The sequence below is a fragment of the Eurosta solidaginis genome, chromosome 3 (genome assembly GCF_040869045.1).
Source record: "Eurosta solidaginis isolate ZX-2024a chromosome 3, ASM4086904v1, whole genome shotgun sequence".
NCBI lineage: Eukaryota > Metazoa > Arthropoda > Insecta > Diptera > Tephritidae > Eurosta > Eurosta solidaginis.
In genome coordinates, this window is record NC_090321.1 from 270,511,513 (window position 1) to 270,532,560 (window position 21,048).

Sequence of the window (21,048 nt, forward strand, 5' to 3'; positions counted from 1 at the left end):
TGCACGTTTATAGCTTCTCGCATAGCAACATGCGCGTCTATATGTGAGTGATACTACCACCGATGATTGCATACTTTTGTGACTATCTCAGATATATGCATGTGTTTGTGCATATCTCTCTGCTTCTTGTATGTAAATATGTGTAGACATAATGATTGATTTGTTTATGTAGATACAAGTGACTGCTTAGCAGGGATGCACCTTAACGTTAAGCTAATCGTTTATCAAAAAATTTCCACCGTTTCCGTTGAAACACTTCGAAATATTATCGATAAAGAAATTATCAAGATAAATTGTATCTCGTTTTTAACCGAAACGAAAAGCTTTCGTTAACGTTAAAAACGTTAACGAAAACGTGATACTTTATGTTTGAATTATGCTGGCAATGCTATAGCCATGGTGAAGCCGTAAGGTGGCAACAACGAGCGCATATACACACACAAACTCTATGTAATTTGTTTGTGTAATTCGTTGGTGGTAATGTCAAAAATACTCTGAGAAATGTTCGTACTGTCAAAATTCATGAGAAAAGTTGCAATCAGCTTGGATAATGCTTTCACCTTTAATGACTCCGCCATCAATCAGCTTTGCCAGCATAGTTTGAAATTAATAATCAACATAAACGATTTGATTTCGTTTTGATATGGCAGAAAACGAAACGAAATCATTTCGTTAATTTGACGATCTTAACGTTAATAAACGAAACGAAATGACTTCGTTTCGTTTATTAACGTTGATTATCGTAACGAAATGATATCGTTTCGTTGGTTAAGCATGCCTGCTGCTTAGTATCGGCTTAGAGATGATAGTATGGCTTAGTGTTGCTAATATTCGTCACAATAGTAATTTGACAGTTATCGAATAACATTCGTATTAAATTAGAGAAGACGTTTCCAAAGTTATACTATTCATACCGCTAAGCAAATATGCACTAATGTGGTTCAGCAAGTAGACAAAATTATCTACTTATCGTGGTTTCAGAATTCCTTTTGAATATGGCCGTGTCTGAGAGACGTTAGGGTTCATACGACGGAAACTTTACATCTCAGTATCTGATACACCAAAATTCACCAGTACTTTAATTTTGTCACCTGCGAATGCCCTAATCCGTAAACACCATGCACCAATAAACAGATCCCGCAATAAAAAATGAGAGAGGAAAAAAATCATAGTTGGCTGGGAAATAAATTTCTCGGCGTTACGTCACGCTTTTGACAACATGTTTTATTGCTGACGCAGTATTCAGACTTTATTCAAATCGGAGTATTTTGCTGAAAACTAAATAGTGTTACTACGTAATATCTTTTGGTTGAAGTTTTCAATACATATGTACGTATGAAAAGCTGATTATTTACAAGTGACGATTGGACGAAATGATTGTTCGTGTTTTAAGACATGTTTGTTCATATTTTTCGTATGGAGTTAGAATAGAAGGAGTAAAATGCAAGCAAAAAATGTGTTCGGACGCGATCTGTTAATCCTGCCTAAATTCAACATAATGCTCATCTTGAAGTTTTATATAAAAATGAAATACGTTGAGTCAGTGAGGTCAGCTAACCCTGTTTTGTGATAACAGTCGCCAATTGGGAGCACCAAGCGAGGTCAAAGTTTCCTCCAACTGTCTTTCCAAACTCAGTGAAGGTCTTCGATTTCCTATGTTTACAAATTTCCGAAGCGTATTCGTTCATCCCAACTCCCGGGCAAAGCAACATCAAAATTTTAGAAATAAGATTTTTCAATTAGAAGAAAATTTTTCTAAGCGGGGTCGCCCCTCGGCAGTGTCTGGCAAGCGCTCCGATTGTATTTCTGCCATGAAAAGCTCTCAGTGAAAACTCATCTGCCTTGCAGATGCCGTTAGGAGTCGGCATAAAACACGTAGGTCCCGTCCGGCCAATTTGTAGGGAAAAATCAAGAGGAGCACGACACAAATTGGAAGAGAAGCTCGGCCTTAGATCTCTTCGGAGGTTATCGCGCCTTACATTTATTTTTTTATTTTTATTCGTTCATCCGCATAACATGACCTAGCTAGCGAAGCTTTCTGTTTTATTGGCTGCACTATCGTCATATCTGCGAAAAGCTCATATAGCTCATCATTATATCTCCTTCGATACTCGCCGTCGACATCACGGATAGGACTATAAATCCTCCGGAGAACTTTTCTCTCGAATACTCCAAGAGCCATCTCATCTTCTCTCGACACTTTCCATCATTCCGAGCCATACATCAGGACAGTTATGATGAGTGACTTATAGAGCGGGAATTTTGTTCGTCGAGACAGGACTTTACTTTTCAATTGCTTAAAGAAGCACTTGTTGGCAAGACTTATTCTCCGTTTGATTTTTGCTTTTGATGCTGCTTCCCAAATAGACGAAATCCTTCACAGTCTCCAATTTTGAATCCGTCAACAGTGACGTGGCTACAAAGGACACGATGGCAGCAAGTACTTCGTCTTCACATTTACTGCAAGACCCACTTGTTTGCTTCTTTATCTTATACCAGCTCTTCGCCCCCATGTTTGAACAGCCCGGCGGATCATTATTTGTCACCTTGTGATTTTTTAGCCGTAATATTGCCATTCCCACTTCGCCAAAGTTGGATGCCGGAGCGTGTTTTTCATAATCGGCAATGGGGATATCGCGTTCGTCTTCCCCCACACTCTGTACGTCAGTTACCAGGTCGCCATTATCATTCCTACAGAAATCTGCCCGGTCTTGAAACCTCCTGTCAGTAAAAGGGTATGAAAAATGTATGTTAAACCAAAAATAATAATAATATTTTTCGCGATATGTATCCGTGGAGATAGAGCCCACTTTTCGTCCAGAATGTTGTGTGCTAATGGGAGCATTATTTGGTAATCCTACACGTTTTAGGCCGACTCCATGTGCATCTGATAAGGCAGATAACTTTTTTGCTGAGAAATTTTTCATGACGAAAACACAATCGAAGGGATTGCCAAGTCACCAAATCAATTTGATGTTAGTTGTTTGCCCGCTTTCAAAAAGGAAAAAAAAATATACTCCGAAAATTTTATTTTTACTCCGCCGTAGTCGTTTACTCAGGTAACAGTTTTAAATACTCCGAACACTGGTAACGAAATATGAGAGAAATGTAATAAATCGAAAAACTTCAAAAGCGCTACGTCATCAAACTTTTTTTCAAATTCGATTACAAATACAACAATTCCGAAATGCGAGATCTTTGCTGATTTGTTTATGCGTAAACACTATGAAGCAATTCGGCACTCAGCCGTTTGAAAAAAAAAGAAAAACATCAAAAAGCTCTCAGAGAGACCCACAAAATGTCGGCAAATTACCATGCAGTAAATGCCCAGTGAACCCCGTTCTCAATGACAAATAACTTTACACTCGCAGTTGAGGAAAGCAATCACACTAAGCAGACGCGAGTCATTCTGGCTCAACTTTGATCTGAATACTGCAATAGGTATAACAGTTATTTATCCAGAATCAACCCCGACATACCTAAAGTATGTCTCGCTTGTAGCGTGTTCCCACATGACACTAATTTTCTTTTTAATTGAGATATGGAACCAATGCCTCTAACAACAATATCTCTTTGGTAAAATCCCTGCAAATTTGCTCGGACTCCCGTTGGAGGATATTGGTGACAATTTGTGAGTGTTCGTCCCTATTGGATGAAACGAAGCACTGCTAAAACAACAAAATTCCCTCCGGTTATATGACGTTTTGACATTTATCCGTAATCGTTGTTGTTGTAGCGATAAGGTTACTCCCCGAAGGCTCTGGGGAGTGTTATCGATGTGATGGTCCTTTGCAGGATACAGATCCGGTACGCTCCGGTAACACAGCACCATTAAGGTACTAGCCCGACCATCTCGGGAACGATTTGTATGGCCACATTAAACCTTCAGGCCATCCCTCCCTCCCCACCCCCAAGTTCCATGAGGGAGGAGCTTGGGGCGCCAGAACCTCGGCTGTTAATGAAACAGGATTCGCCACGGATAAGTGAGGTTGACAATTGGGTTTGGAGAAGCTTTCCATAAACCAATTCACAGTACACATCTCTAACTGCCCCATAAATTTCGTTGTCATTATTTTCTTCTATAACTGGAAAATTGCCGTTATGCCAGTTTTGGTGTTGATTGCATCGCTTGCGGTTTATCAACTAATGAGTACTATTTTTAGTTGTATCAATGTGCTTAAGAACAACTTTTTTTACGCATAGAGCGTATTATTTCAAATTCTGACTATCTTGTTGTGTATTAATTAAAATTGTGTCTTTTTATACGTAAAGAGTAAGTAAATTTGCTTGTATTGTGAAATGTGGCTTTTTTGATGAAATAATTATCATATATAATTGTCATAAATAGTCATAATTCAAAATTGCTATATATTTTGTCCGTAAATAAATATTTACAACAAAATTTCGTCAATTCATTTTATAATGAAGGTCTCCTTGTTTGTAAAACTGGATTTCAGTATAAGACGTTTTCACATAAACCGTTTTTCTTCTCTCCTGAACATTTACAATCTTCAAGTTGTGACTCTTTTGTAGTTAGTGTGCGATCTATTGCGCTGGCAACCTGAAAAGGTTGCGCTACACAACCCGCGGTAGGTATGCCTGTCGTAAGAGGCGACTAAAATACTGGATTAAAGGGGTTTGTGTAGCGCAGCCCTTTAAGGTTGCCAGCGCAATACATAGCTTCTCCAAACCCAATTGTCAACCTCACCTATCCGTAGCTCTGGCGACCCCGAACTCCTCATGGATCTATGGGTGAGAGGGCGGGATGGCGTAGAAGGTCGCATTTGGTCATAACAAATCGTTCCCGAGATGGTCGGGCTTGGTACCGGGACGTACCGGAACTGCATCCGGCAAAGGAACATAAACTCGACAACACTCCCCAAAGCCTTCGGTGAGTGTCCTTATCGCTACAACAACAACAACAACAGCAAATAAACAGCAAAGACGGGCAAGCAAAAACACCCTACGAAGGCTTCGGGAGTGTTGTCGGATTGACCAGTACATTCCGGTACTACCGCCTTCTGATACTACTCCGAAACAATTTTTTTTCATCCCCCGAACTTGCCGGTTTTTGGATTCGGACGAGTATAAACGCCATCCCGACTTCATTCATTACTAATTCGAAAGTTGACTTAAACGAGTTCAAGATCCTGCTTGAATTTAAACATGTTGGGAAACTCATATAACTTTTTCCCTCTTCGTTCGCTGCATAGTTTTGCAGATAAACAGTAGTAGTGAAGTCTAATATGTTGAAACATTTGAGCTGTTTTGTAGTAGAAAAAGCTGTGTACTCAAAAGTGTTGCATTACTCAAATGAAAAACATGTATAACATTAATATATTAACAACCGCTGTGCGTTCTATAGTTCCAACTAGTAGCTTTTAGTATTAATTTAATTGTATTTGTTAAGTATAAAATTAAATTATACAAAGAATAAAAAAATGATTCAAATAAAATAGTTTTTATAACGCTACTACTAAATTTAGTTAGGACGCACTTTTTGAGAAAGAGTTTACTTCAGAGCACATACGTATTTGCATCGAGCTCAACTTTCTTTTTTTAAATACATTCTATGCTATTGTTTAGCTATTTTAATGCACGTTTTGTTTTAAAAATATGTGTAATTATTTTACTTGAAATGAGGTTATCGAGAAGCATTTACCGACATTTGTATATGACTGTAAAACGTTATGTAATTTTACAGTTGTTACTATAAATTTTTTTCCGCTCATTAACGTTATTACAATTGCTATTTCTTTTTAACTGACAAATGATTATTTAGTTACAGATTTATGTATATTTTATTGTAAATTTAATTTTTTGATTGAAGTTGACCGCCAAATTTATTAAAGATTAATGGATTTGTTATCTTATACTATGTACAAACACACACCAAATTGGCAATTGATATCGTCGGGGCAATTTATTGCGCAATTTATCATATGTGACCCGATCTATGAAAAGATGACTCAAAAAAAAAAAAAAACGGCTGTTAACAGCTGTTTCTCGCAATTTCTTTTTTGAGTCATAAGCCACCTTTTCATAGACCGGGTCACATATAATAAATTGCCAATTTAAAAAAAAAATTGCGTGATAAATTGTTTCAAGCCACAAATGCAGCCTTGTAAAGTGTGTTTATTGAGTAGATTTAAACGTCAGTTACGCATGGCTCAACTATATGGTTGACTCATCTTATCAGCTAATTTTATTTTTTTCATTTCACTGGAGTATAGGGATTGTCATTGGAAGATGGCAAACTCAAAATGAAACCAAAACATTGAACACATTTTCTTACAACACAAAAAATGATTTTAAAAATTTATGTTTTCACTAAAAGACCCGGCAGACGTTGGCCTATCTGCATACATTTTAATAAGCTTTTTCCGTCTGACTCTGCCTTCCCCCCTCTTCACTTTTTCCTAATCCTTTTATTCACTCCTCCCTCCGTCTTTTTCGCTTTATCTATCTCCATCTTCGTCTCTTTCTCAATCTCCTTCTCTCTTTTCTCTTCTCTCAATTTCTTCTCATTCTTCTGCATCCCTTATTGCCTGTCCCAGAGGGTGGTATGTATTTTATTCTAGTCCCAGTCCCACTCCGAGTCTCAGTCCCAGTCCTAGTCCTAGTCCCAGTCACAGTCCGTATCTGGATAATATATTACTCTGTACTAAAGCATACATCAACAGCTTTCATTTGTTATCCATATTCTATAAACACATTCTAGGGGTACTCGGGACCACGTTTCGGCCTATATCTCACTTCACTATAATATTAAAACGAAATGCAGATTTTCGTTGCTTTTAAAATTCGGCTTAAAAATTGCACATGGAACAACTAAAGACTCCTGAATTAAAAAAAATGTCATAGTACCTCTAAATCGCGGGTCCCCTCAGAAACCCCCCGCCCCACCCTCTCGGCGGGCCTGGTGATGTGCTATACTTGATATCATTCGGTATAATATTTTTTATTGATAAGCAGGTTGTGTAATTAAACACCAAGCAATTACACGGAAGTATATTCGCACCACCTGAAAATATGAGTGCCATTGTGTATACGTAACATTTAGGTTAAGGAGTCCATCGCGCCCAAAAATGTTGTGACACGTGTTGTGACATATATTAAGATTTCATTCCATTCCCCTAATACCAACACGCACATTTTGACAGTCTGAACTAAGGTATGTTGTTGCTGTAGAGGTGAGCCAGCCAGCTAGGAAATTACTATTGTGCAAGCTAAATTGAGTTGTATGAAAACCACTCAATTTAAATCGAAATTGCCTCAATTTATTTTTCTGTTTGAACATAGTATTAGCGGCTACCGCTTCGAAAACGTCCTATTCTCAAAACGTAATCAGCCCTATCACGCAATCCATCGTAGACTGTTTTTTCGGGAAAGTTACGAAATTGCTATCATGTAATTCGACCGTGTTTCCGAGCGTCTCGGAAAGTAATAAGTAAATTCGAAATTCGTACAGTGGTAGTTGACGTTTATTTCAAATTTTCTACGACAAGTTCTTACCAACGGAGAAAATTTACGAAACGAGAAAAATATTTAAAACAAACAGCCCAATCACGCAATCCATCGTAGCAATGTTATGAATTCGAATGTGACGAATCCCGAAAAAACAGTCTACAATGGATTGCATGATTGGGCTGAATGTCTCTGCCGTAAAACTGTTGACGTTATGTCGTGATATCAATTCAATTTCTTAAAATAATCTGTTTTTTGTTTTCCGTTTTGCTAAGATTGTTTTGGCACAGAAAGTCGAATTAGACATTTTTCCAAATAAAAAACCATACATTTTTTTTCTTTTTTTAATTTGACTTCAGTTGCCGTATTTTGAAATAACATTCTAGATAGCTTACCCAGGCAACCTCGCCCCACCATCCCAAATTAGTTACTATTAGAAATTATGATTTCTTCTCGTACACAAGCGAGATTTTCGAAATCCGAGAAATCGAGAACTCGACTTCTCGCGAGATTCTCGTGTCTCGAAGTACTCGTAAATCTCGCGAGCTTCTCGAAATTCTTACTTAATCGCTGTACGGACAGTATTTATACGCTTGGTTTTTTTTACTTGTGACTTTTTTGTTGTTTATATTGTTCCAATGACATTTAACTCAAAACATATTTGTTATAAATATAATTTTGTTCGCAATATATCATTTTTCAACGAGACATCACGAACACGGCTTCTCGCGAGATGCTCGAATCTCGAATTACTCATAATGCTCGCGATCTTCTCGCCTTTCAATTCAGTCGCTGCATTGGCAATTTTCTATACATTTCGTCGTTTATTACTTGTGGTTTTGCGGACATTTTGGCTTGTGCTCTAGAAGAAATCGTAAGCTCTATATAAAACAGCCAATGACGATTAAGTTGAATGTCGCGAAGCTCGCGAGCCTTACGAGTAATTCGGGATTCGAGTCTCGCGACCCTTATGAGTAATTCGATAATCTCGCGAGCTTTACGAGTAATTCGGGATTCGAGAATCTCGCGAGAAGGCGAGACTCGCGAGAAATCTCTTGTTGTTGTTCTTCTTCTCGAACATGTTCGAGAAATCGTAAGCTCTAGTTACTATTAATCAACTCAGAAACAGCATCACGACATATTTCTTTGTGCTGATTATCTTTTGTCTCGGTTTCATTTATTAGTAATTTTGATTTTGGAAAACAAATATCCAAAACACTACAAGTGGGCGCCTTTTTCATATAATTTTTCGAGCTTGTGCGCGTAACCCCGCTGATATAATTTCTTCATAACAATAATTTAAAAATAGCATTTTATTTCATTTAAAAAAGTTTTAATGTTAAGTTATGCAGTTTTACAAATATTGTTTAGTTTACAAATTACCTTATCAGGAAATATTTTCCACTGAAATATGTTTGCGCATTAAAAACAACACATAAAAACTAAGAAAAAATATGTAGAATATTGCATTCTTAACTTCGATTGGTTCCAGAAACAACACAATTGTTATACATATACATATATGTATCTATAACAGATAAATATAGGGAGCACTTGAAAAGAGAAAGAAAGAGATGTCGAAGTAGTAGAGCTAAAGAAAAAGAAAAAAAAACGCATAAACAAAAAATCATAAATATTTGTATGTATATTATATAAGTAGCAATTAACCGTTGAAAATAACTAAAGAAAAAATATGAAGAAGAACAAAAGAAAAGAAAACAAATTTATTTATATGCTTTTAAAAGAAACAAAAAAAAAAAAAAAATAATCAAAATATAAAAAAAAATGTTGTGGTTTTATTGCAATTTTATTTGTCTTTTGCTGTGTTTGTTGTTTCCTTGCGATTGATTTTTTTTCAAACCGATTTTGTCGAAAATCTTCTTCAAGTAGACAAATAACATTAATCTTTGGCCCGTGTTGTAAAAATTGTTTGGAATAAATTACGACGCACTCTCACATCCGCGTGCCCTGCCCTCCACCAGTATTTTGCCGGCAATAACTCTGTATTTGCGTGGTAGAAAATATATAACTTGTATAAATATTATTTTCTTGCTTGCTTTGTTTTTTGGGTATCTGTTTTGGTGTCTTTAGAAGTAATTTTTTTGTAAGCAACTCCACACATATTTTCAGCGCGTTTAAATATTAACTTGGTAAAAAATATTTTAGACTAAAAGGCAAAAGCGATAATGCTAATCGATGTAAAGTTGCGTTTGGTAAATGGCAAAAAAAAGAAGATATTTTAGTAAATTCGTATACTTCTTTATTTAATTGTGAACAGTTAAATCAGATTGTTAGAAAAAATGTTGAAAAGCAATGTATTGTTTTGAACATGAACACGTATTTGTTGCTTATTTGCTTGGGCACCAAAACAGTTGCAATCCAACACGTTTTTGTGTGCTTGTGTGTGGTGTGTGTGTCTATTTTCACTTCACACAATGTTCTCCTTCATTGCCTCTCACCAAACGGCCACAGATTTTTATTTAATTATTTTCTCAGAATTTCGCAAAATCACAAAAAATTATTTAAAAAACAAAGTTGTTTAAAAAAATTAGCGCAGCTAAACATTGCAAAGCACAAATGAAATTGTTCCATAAAAATTGTCCGCAACTTCTCTCCTTTTGTTGACTGTTTATACCCTCGAACCTAGAGCATATAATTTAAGTATAAAATTTCGCGACTTTTTCTTTTAATGAAATTTCATAAATATATAAGATTTGAAGTACACCAAAGCAGATTGCATAAAAGAAAATAGTATTTATTCATCGTTATAAATTTTTCTTTTCTTCTGTATGCCTATATTCGCATAATTGCCTGACGTCACGTTTCCTCCATCTCTTGCATCCAATTGATAACTTCCCGTGATTGAATTGAAACAATTTCATACAATTTTGAAATCTTGGTTCCTCTTTGCTCATCGTTGCCGTGTATGGTTATGGGTTTTGTGCAAAATGCCACAGATTTGGATATCGGATAATACTATGGAACTGATGCCGGTAAGTCGATATTTCAGTTTTAAATTTAAGGTATTTTGTTTACGAAAACTAAAATAAGAAAATTGGAAATTTTTGTACATATAAAAAACCTCTGACATAATGTATGAGCGAGGTGTTCTCCAAAAATATTCAAGTGATTTGGATTAAATTTTGCAAGCGCCTGTAACGCCTGGAACACGTAATGGATACCTTTCATCTCAATTAACGACCGAAGTGAGCGATGCAACTTTTCTTTAATTCGTTAAAACTCCGAGTCCATTATGTTTAGGTTAAAATTTTTTTGGATATACATATTAACCTGGGTCGATTTGTATGGACGAAAGTTAACCGATATCGCGCCATCGATTTTTCGATAGGATTTGGGCTCAGGGAAAAAAAGTTCCACTACGCATACCCTCGAAAATTATTGAGCCTGCGAAATTGAATTCTTTTGACTTTTTTTCGACTGATTTTTAAGGTTTTTTTTCATGACCTAATAAAAAATATTATTTGATTGTAAAATTTTCATGTATACCCTGTCTGACCCAAAAATGTCCGCTAAAAACGTTGTCGATAACAGTTTTTGAAAAAAAAAAAATATTACATATTTTTAGTAGGTCATAAAAAAAACCTTAAAAATGAAAGTCGAAAAAAAGTATAAAAAAAATGAGATTTCGCAGGCTCGATCATTATTTTTTTGGGTATGCGTAGTGGAACTTTTTTTCCTGAGCCCAAATCCTATCGAAACATCAATGGCGCGATATCGGTTAACTTTCGTCCATACAAATCGACCCACCCTAATACATATACCTCATATAGATTAATTAGTGTTGTGTAATTACAGTTCTTAATATAAACTGCGGGGCCATGCCATCTAACACTTATGAACACATATATTATAGAGATTAGTGGGAGAAGTAGCGGGAGAGAAACATTTTAGAATTAAGGTAAAGAGAGGGATAAGGCAAGAGGAAATCTTAAAATATTTGTAGCGGTGTGGGTATTTTAAAGATGAAATTATTTTGAAATTTTGGGATATATATCGCACGTTTTATTGTAGAGAAAAATTAATTTAGTTGCGAAAACGCAAACAAAGTTTTATTTTTTCATAGAGTTCCATTATAAAAATGAGACTCAAAGGCATGCATAAATGTCCCCTGTTGTTGTAGTTGTTGTATTAACGATAAAAAACACTCCGAAAGTTTTGGGAAGTGTTATCGATGTTGATGATCCGGTACGGCGTGGTACCAAGCACCATTGTGGTACCAGCCGGACCATCTCGGGAACGATTAATATGACCACTAGAGGTGTTCCTATTTGTTCGAAAAAAATGAAACCTGTTTTTCTGATGAGTGCCGGCCGGATTATTGTTCCTTTTGGTCTGAAAAACTTACATGCGATGTTTGGTGGCGATCCGATAAGATTCAATGGACCCGAAATATATTTGAAGTTTTTATATTCAATTGCATGCAGTATGTCACATTTTATTTGCTTTTAATCGTTTTTATACTTATGTATATAACACATTATTTTAAAAATCGAAACAATAGAAATGCCAAAATTGTATGTAATTTTAACCTAGAATTCAGTCAATTGCATTAAATAGTTCTTATCTTTTACATTTATAAAAACTATACACCTAGTTTCATACATATCAACATATTGGCACAATACTGATTTTTTAAAAGGAAAATATTGTTTTCTATACTCGACCAGCTGCAGCACCAATTGCAGCTCTTCCTCATCGTTTGTAAGTAACCGATTATAATCTTGAACAAATTGAATCCCTCTTTCAGCGGCATCGTTAACGATGAAAAGATCGCGGCAGAAGCTCCAGCCTTCTTCACAATCGAAAGCCGATTCCCAAACTGAGGCGTCAAGATGAATGAAATTCGTAGATAAACCGAAATTTCCAAAAAATTCTTTCGTTCGTTCTGAGACAAAGTCACTCAAAGTATAAATAGTAAACGCGGATAAGTTTGAATAGCTACACCCATTTTTTAACTTGACTTCTGGATTCTCTGAATCCAGTTTTTCAACCATATTGCGTTTTTCTTCAAGTGACACATTCGGGTCGAAGAATAATATACCATAAATGATTACTTATTTTTTTGATAACAACGACAGATATATTTGTATCTATTTCAGAATATCTTAACGCATCTTTTATGAAATTCAAATCGTGAAGCGGTGCTGATATAGCATTTGTACTTAGAAACCATTCTTTTATATAAATATTTACAAGAAAAATACAAATATCTCGTACTCCGTCGAGTTCCCTTTTTGTAAGGTTAAATTGCGACCGAAATATAAATATCTTTAAGCAATATATTGCTTTGTACATCCACCGAGTGTGACCGGTGGCGCCGGGTGTTTTGAAATTGAAATTTCTAGCATCAAGAAAGATCAATGCTAATTGAAGCATTTCTTTATAATCTTCTCGACTATGCAATTTAGTAAGTTCGTTACTACAAAAGTCTTAAGTCTTTCCGGTTATTTGAACTAATTTGTGAAAATACAATTGCATCAAGTCCACTTGAAAATGTTTCTTGGTTAAAATTTGGCCAACATTTGGCAAATCTTTCAAATATGAGTACACCAGATGCAGAGGTCGCGCCAAGTTTGTTTCCAAATACGGCACGAAGTACAATTTCGTATATATGGTGTCTACAAGGTAAATGAACTAAATTGTGGCCTATAATTTTTTCTAAATAAACTGCAGCTCCATTGTTGTAGTCGACCCTATACCACTTCTGCAATATTTTTACTTACCTTGTTGTTTTTGATTTTCCGACAGGGTGGATAAATGATGTATATTGGAACGATTTTCCGTCATCCCTTGTTAAATTTGGTTTTAAGACAAACCGGTTTCGGCGTTGTGCCATCATCAGTGTCGATCTTCGTTCTGATCTGTTGTTGTCGTTTGTCCTGTATTTATAGTTCGTAGACATGAGCAGTTATTGTCAAAATTGATGCTTGTGTATATTTAGTTATGTGTATGTGCTGTGTGTTCATTCAGAACCGAGGGTGGTTTACTAATCGATTTGTGTGGCGACTGGGGTAGGTAAAAATCCGTAATTTTAGTCGTTTGGCCTTTGTGGGTTTGTTGTTTTGGTGTGTTAATTGTTTTGTGTTTATTTGTTGTTGTGTGTTTGTCTGTTGTACCTGTGTGATTACTTTTGCCCCTATTACGGTATACAACTCAACTTAGTTGGGTTGTAATTAAAACAACTCAACTTTCAGACAACTCAACTCCTATTTGGTATTACGAATTACAACTTATTTCAGTTGAAGTTGAATTGGTGTTGCCAATGTAGGAAAGTGATGATTTGACAGATAAATGAACAGCTGATCAATTTGTGGCGGAAATTTAAGCATTTGCAAAAGTGATTTTGTTATTACAAGATATTATATGATATGAAATCTATTTTATAATGGCGAAAATGTTGGCGATTGACATGTCGCGAATACGGAAAACATCCATTCCAATCTCTTGAAATACCTAGCACCAAGTAAGAAAATGTTTAATTGACATGATGAGCTTCAAATGAAGTTACTTTGCAGATTTGAAAGGAAGCAGTTTGCTCATTACTAAGCACAATTAAGGAGCATTTCCGCAAACGCGTTCCAGGGAAGGCTTTATCCCTATTTTAAAATTATTACACTCAGATTCCTTGTTGATATGGCAGCTATCAAAAATTCTGTGGAAATGGGTTTGGTGGTGGACTGGTTTTAGATATTATTGAGGAGCATATTTGTGCGTGTTGCATTCAAACACTAATAGTAATTTAGATTAGGCTTTTTATTCAATTTAGATTAGTTTACAGGTTTATTCAAGCCTTTTAGAATGTGCTTAAATCTGTATATTTTAGAAAAAATCATACGATGTAATAAAAGAGCAAAATGAAAGTAAGTAATAAAGAATGAGTAAATCAAAACAAATTAGAATGACAATGCTTATTCACAATGATGCTTAGTACTTAAAATATGTTAAGTGTGATACAGGGTCATTGATAAATTCATTTATAAGCAAATACTAAGCAGTTCGTACTGAACATTCTCCCCCTCCAAGAACGAATGTTCTTAATGTTCTTCTGCGAAGTCTTCAGCGGAATTCTAGTTGCCAGAAGTCGAATCCGAGATTGGCAATATGCAAATTTTTGAAATAGGTCGTTTTAAGAATTTTCCGTTGCATAAAAGAGTTACTACCCTCACCAAACCATCTGTTCCAGGGCGAAGCTCCTGTATTATGGCTAATGGCCAATATCCAGGAGTGCTGCGCTCATGAATTAATAGCACCACGTCTCCAACAGCAGGGTTTTTTTTTGATGAGTCCACTTCGTACGTTTTTGAAGAGTGTGTAGATATTCATCAGTCCATCTCTGCCAGAAATGTTGCTTAAGGCGCTCTACAAGTTTCCAGCGAGTGAGTCGATCGATGTTTGTGTCAAGTAAATTTTCTTCTGATATGCAAGTGGTTGGCTCACCTACAAGAAAATGAGCAGGTGTTAGTACCTGATAATCATCAGGGTGAGTAGTTAAAGGATACAAAGGTCTAGAGTTCAGGCAACTCTCGATTTGTGTAAGTAGCGTGCTAAGCTCTTCATAAGTGAGTATGCGATCTTTCATAACGCGACGTAAGTGATGTTTGGTCGATTTCACACCTGACTCCCATAAACCTCCGAAGTGGGGAGACGCAGGGGGTATGAAGTGCCATGTCGTTCCTGCGTTTGCTAGTGCTGCTCCTAAATGATCGGTGGCTTCGGCCTTTTGCCTTTTAAAATAACTTTGCAGTTCCTTGTCAGCTCCCACAAATGTAGTTCCACAGTCGGAATATAGGTCTGTACAGCGACCTCTTCTACTAACAAATCGACGAAAAGCGGCGATAAAGTTATCTGATGTTAGACTTGTAACTGCTTCCAGATGAACTGCCTGCGTGCTCATACATACAAAAAGGCAGATATAAACTTTTGAAGTTATTGCTTTTCGCGCTGTAGATTGTTTAGTTGTTATAGGTCCTGCGTAGTCTAGTCCGCTATGGACGAATGCTTTCGTTGGTTGTAGGCGCACAGTCGGTAAGTTTGCCATTTGTTGCTGGTGTGCTTTAGCTGTATATTTGAAACAAACAATACAGTTACTAAGTGTAGAGCGAGCTAGAGAACGAGAGGAGAGAATCCAATAGCACCGCATGACATAAGAAGTCATCAGTTGGACTCCTCCGTGCAAAGTTTTGTGATGAGCGTCTCTAAAAATAAGCAAAGATAGTGGATTTGTTTTTGTTAACAAAATGGGATATTTTTTGTCGAATGGTGCGTTTGCATTCTTTATTCGTCCTCCAACTCTTAGTAGACCTTGAGTATCAATGAAAGGAGAAAGGTTTAGAAACTTCGAGCTGTTAGGCAATGCAAGAGTATTTTTCAAGCAATCGATTTCACTCGCGAAATCCACATATTGTACCGCTTTTATAAGAGTGTTAAGCGCACGATTGAGTTCATATGTCTTGAGATAGCCAGTTTCTATAGAATGTCCCTCCTGGTGTTTACGAGTGAGTACTCTTGCTACAGTATTATGAAAGAATCGCAAAACGTATGCTGTTACACGTTTAAGTCGTGATAGGGAAGAAAAGTTCAGTGTAAAGTTGGGAGAGCAGCGTGTGTTGCTATATAAGTCTTACGTTGTTCTAAGGAAGTACTGCAGTCAAGTTTGGAACGAGGCCAAGTATTTTCGTTTTGAATGAGCCATTGTGGGCCGTTCCACCACAAAGAGTACGTTATAAGTTCAGGTGGTTTTAATCCCCTTGTCAAACAGTCCGCAGGGTTTTCCTTTGTAGGTATGTATCTCCACTGCTCTGATGTAGTACAACGTTGAATTTCTGCAACTCTGTTGGCTACATAAACGGCCCATCGTGTTGAACAACTTCGTATCCAACTTAAGACAACCATACTATCGGTCCAATAGTAAATGTTTGCCAGCTCTCGATCGAAATAACGCTTAACTTTTGCCATGACTTTAACTAACAGTGTTGCTGCACATAGTTCTAGTCTGGTAATCGTAACAGTCTTAAGCGGAGCAACTTTAGTCTTAGACTGGATTAAGAATGAAGATGTATTGTTTTCGCTGTAAACAACTGCGTAGACTACTGCTGCATACGCTAATGAAGATGCATCACTAAATCCATGCAATTCTATTTTACTATTTTTGTTACTGCCAATCCATCTTAATATTTTTATGCTTTCTAAGTCTTTTAATGAGTCACGATATTGTATCTATTCTTCTTTTAAATCAGGTGGAAGTGGATCCCCCCAATCCAATTTCTCCTTCCACAAACGTTGAAACATCATTTTGGCTAAAATTGTAGCAGGCGCTAACCAACCCAGAGGATCAAACAGCTTCGAGGCATCTGAGAGCATACTACCTTTGGTGATTGTGGACGCGAAACTAAAGTTTAGTTTGAAGCATAAGTGATCTCCATTTACTTCCCAATGTAGCCCCAAAGCTTTAACAAATCTCTCATCCCTAAATTGAAATGAGTTAGCATTATCTCGTTTTTCAGCCGGAACAAAATTCATTAATTCTATAGAATTGGAGTTCCATTTTCTTAAATTAAATCCACCACGATTAGAGAGATTACTCAATTGCTGTTGCAATTCTATTACCTCTGCAATGGAATCACCCCAGACATTATGTCATCAACATACTTGTCTTTCAAAAATATTTCACTTGCGAGAGGGAACTCGGTCTTCTCATCAAAGGCTAATTGACGTAAAACACGTATTGCTAAATAAGGAGCTGAGGTAGTTCCGTAGGTAACGGTTCGCAACTTATAAATACCTATTGGCTTCCGTACATCATCTCTCCACAGAATACACTGAAAATGTTGGTGGTCATCACAAATCATTATTTGACGAAACATTTTCTCCAAGTCAGCTGTAAATGCAATTTTATGGCAGCGCCATCGGGTAATTTGCTGTCTGCCGTTTCCTTCATCAAATACTACCCTTAATTTAGTTGTAGTGCTGCTTTCTCTTAAGACGCCATGATGGCACAAAAGGTATTGATTTTCTTGCAAATCTCTAGGGAACTCACCTATCCTTTCCATGTGGTTCAATGCTTCGTACTCTGATAGAAACTCTTTGTATAAAATTTCAAACTTTTTATTGGATTTAAAGCGGCTTTCCAGTTGCCGTAGTCTTTTCACAGCAATTAGGTGAGTGGAAGGAAATGACGGCAACTTTCCGTTGGTAAGTAAAGTCTTAAAAGGAAGATGGACAGTATATCGTCCATTGTCATCCCTTGTATGTGTTTCGAGGAATAGTTTTTCGCAGGCTCTTTCTTCCTGGCTAAGAGGTTTTTCATCAAACAGCTCTTCCTGTTCCCAAAATAATCGAAGTGTGTCGTCATGTGTACATAAATTTGAATGTATTACGTCTGCAGAAATACTGTTATTAACAGGGCCAGAAATTATCCACCCAAAATGTGTTTCTTGTAATAATATTCCCCGCTTATACTTTCTCATATTGGTTAGCAAAATATCACCATATAGATCACATCCAATTATCATGTCGATATCATCTGGCGCAGCAAAAGTTGGGTCTGCGAGATGTAAATCAGAAATATTAGGTAAATTGCTTACCTTTACTAGACTTGGTTTATATGAAGTAATTTTTGGTAGAACAATCTGCAGTCAATCGAAAACTCTTTCTCAAATTTGAGTACAATGTAAGACTCACAACTTTTCTCGCGGTTATGCCTGGAATGCCCCCAATACCACTAATCGACACGTTAACATTGGTTTTATTGAGGTGGAGTAATTGAGCAGCATTCTCTGTTATAAACGAAGCTTGTGCTCCCTGATCTACAAGAGCTTTGAGATTATACCGATGAGATGATGAAGCAGCAATTACTCGCACGGTAGCTAGTAAGACCGGAGAAGAAATATTACTCGATAGAGAGTGTACGTTTGGTGGTGTTTTAAGTGTTACATCTTGATTGCTAACTGGTTTGCTGGTTGTACAGAGAGAAACAGTTGCGTTCAACTCACCGTTAGCATTATTGGAGCCTCTGATTGTAAAGGCTGTATGAAGTATAGTATGATGCGCTTGTTTGCACTCCTGGCAACGCAAATTAATTTTGCATTCACTGTAGGTGTGACCCTTATCTAAACAGTTTAAACACAGCTTATTCAGCATTACAAATTGTTTCTTATCGTAAGAAGAGAGAGCAGAAAATTTAAAACATTTATACAAGTGATGATGCTTTTGACAAAAGGGACAGATGGAGCTAGCAGATGTTGTAGGTGTAGACGCTGTATTTGCATGCAAAGTTCGTCGCTGTTTGCTTGGTACTTTATTTTTAGAATCACGAACACTAGAGACAACTATATTCGCTTCACTATCTCCTTCAACAAACTCAAGCGCACGATAGGTGTTCTCAAGGAATTTCAGCAAGCTCTGCACTTGAGGAATTTCATTGCTTCCATGTAACGACTGTTCCCATTCTTTTCGTGATTGTTTATCTAGTTTTTGAGTGAGTACGAAGATTAGTAAAGGATCCCAACCTGTTGTGATTACATCAACCGTTTTTAATAAAGCTAGACAATTTCTGGTCAAATCAAGAAGAGTTTTTATACTTTGCAGGCCCCCATTGGTAGGTGATGCTGCAAAAAGTTTCTTTAAAATTTGGTCAACTAATTTTCTTTTGTTGTGGTATCGATTTACTAAAGCTGACCATGCAGGAGCATAACTAGCGTCAGCCGCTGGATATTCATCTACCATTTCCTTTGGAGTACCTGTACAAGAACCTTTCAAATAAAAATATTTTTGGACATCTGTTAAGGCTGTGTTGTTGTGAACTAGTGACAGAAACATATCACGGAATGGAATCCATTCCAGATAATCTCCAGAAAATGTAGGAAGCTCGATTTTTGGCAACCGAGCAGCAGATGTTACAGTGTCGTTCCTAGAATTCACAGTGGCGAAAGTGCTTGCATGAATAGCTGGTGAAACTGGATTGCTAATTTCAAGCTGACGGTCAATTAACTTTGATTTGAATGAAATATATAGATCGTAGCATGAGTAAAACACATCTTCAGACAAATAGGGAACGTCCTTTTCTTGAATTGAGTTATTACGTAGGGTTTCTAAGATTTTATCGTGCCCAGACTTGAAGCTTTGGTAAATGTTGTCAGTTTCGGTAAGCAAACTTTGAACATAACCTCTCGTCTTTCCGACGGAATGTTTTGCTTCGAATGAGTCCATCATACGCTGGAGATGCGCCTGCATCCGTCGTTGATCTTCAATGGCTGTGCTTACAGCTTCCATTCTACTCAGATGAAAACAGGTTATAGGAAATATTTATTAAATATTGAGCCTTCCACGTGGTGGCGATTTGGCGAAGTGTTGGGAAAGATAATAACCTCGAAATATTATGTTACTTGTATTAAAGTAAAGCAAATATTTGTATAGTTACGCAAATAACTTGCATTCGAATTCCCGGGTTTCGGCACCAATTTAATGTTGCATTCAAACACTAATAGTAATTTAGATTAGGCTTTTTATTTAATTTAGATTAGTTTACAGGTTTATTCAAGCCTTTTAGAATGTGCTTAAATCTATATATTTTAGAAAAAATCATACGATGTAATAAAAGAGAAAAATGAAAGTAAGTAATAAAGAATGAGTAAATCAAAACAAATTAGAATGACAATGCTTATTCACAATGATGCTTAGTACTTAAAATATGTTAAGTGTGATACAGGGTCATTGATAAATTCATTTATAAGCAAATACTAAGCAGTTCGTACTGAACAGTGCGAAGCGGATTAAAACCCAAACAGCAAAAATTGTGTTTTACTCTAAAACAGGATTCCCAGGAGTAGTGAGTAATATCGATGGGACTCATGGGCGCATAATTTCACCTATTTTGGCTGCATCCGACTGCGGCCAGCCTCATCCAACTTCGGAATGTCGCTCCATAAAGTCAAAAAGTTATTCCATGTAATCCTTCGTTTAAACGTTGTTTTTTCTATAAATGTGTACAAAATTGTTGATTATTGTTTGATTAAAAAGGTTTAACTACCGGCTTTCAATTTTTTGTTTTTATGCGGCAACGTTTTATGAGACCGTGCACCATCTAACTCTTATCAAAGGTGGTATCAAAAGACGCGTTTCGATATCCGTTTTTAGGATTCCAAAGCGGAAGTAAACTATTTTATTTCTGTCGAAAAATATTCACAAAAACCCACAAAATGGCCCGAGAGGGTCCGAAATATGAGGCCCGATCCATAGTTTTTTCGGCCGCGATTTGTAAAATAACGCTGGGTTGATCCAACGCCTTTCTACACTAGTGTGTACAAAAAATCCGGCAAAATACAACAACCACATGAAAATTTGAACCGAAATGATATGACAGAAATTAAATACAAAATACAAATACAAATTCCAAAATCGGAGGTCGAAACTAGAGATGCCACGAATAGTGAATTGCCGAATACCGAATATTCGGCAACGCTGTCGGACGAAGCGCCGAATATTCGGCACGAAATACTTGTTGGGGCGAGTTAGTTATAATCAATCTTAGTTCTGATGAATCTAATAGTACTGATGACGATT

General features: G+C 36.7%; 1 protein-coding gene across 3 annotated transcripts in view; it reads left to right on the top strand.

Annotated features, from left to right (window-relative positions):
- dom (domino) overlaps window positions 1-21,048 on the top strand; it is a 169,260-nt gene that overhangs the window by 119,298 nt on the left and 28,914 nt on the right. For 2 of the 3 annotated variants that reach the window (XM_067776462.1, XM_067776460.1), the window contains exon 13: window positions 10,425-10,460. The exons of the other annotated variant lie outside the window; for it this stretch is intronic. In XM_067776462.1, coding sequence (XP_067632563.1) covers window positions 10,425-10,460 — 36 coding nt within the window. The remainder of the gene's footprint in view (window positions 1-10,424; window positions 10,461-21,048) is intronic. 3 annotated transcript variants of the gene reach the window in all.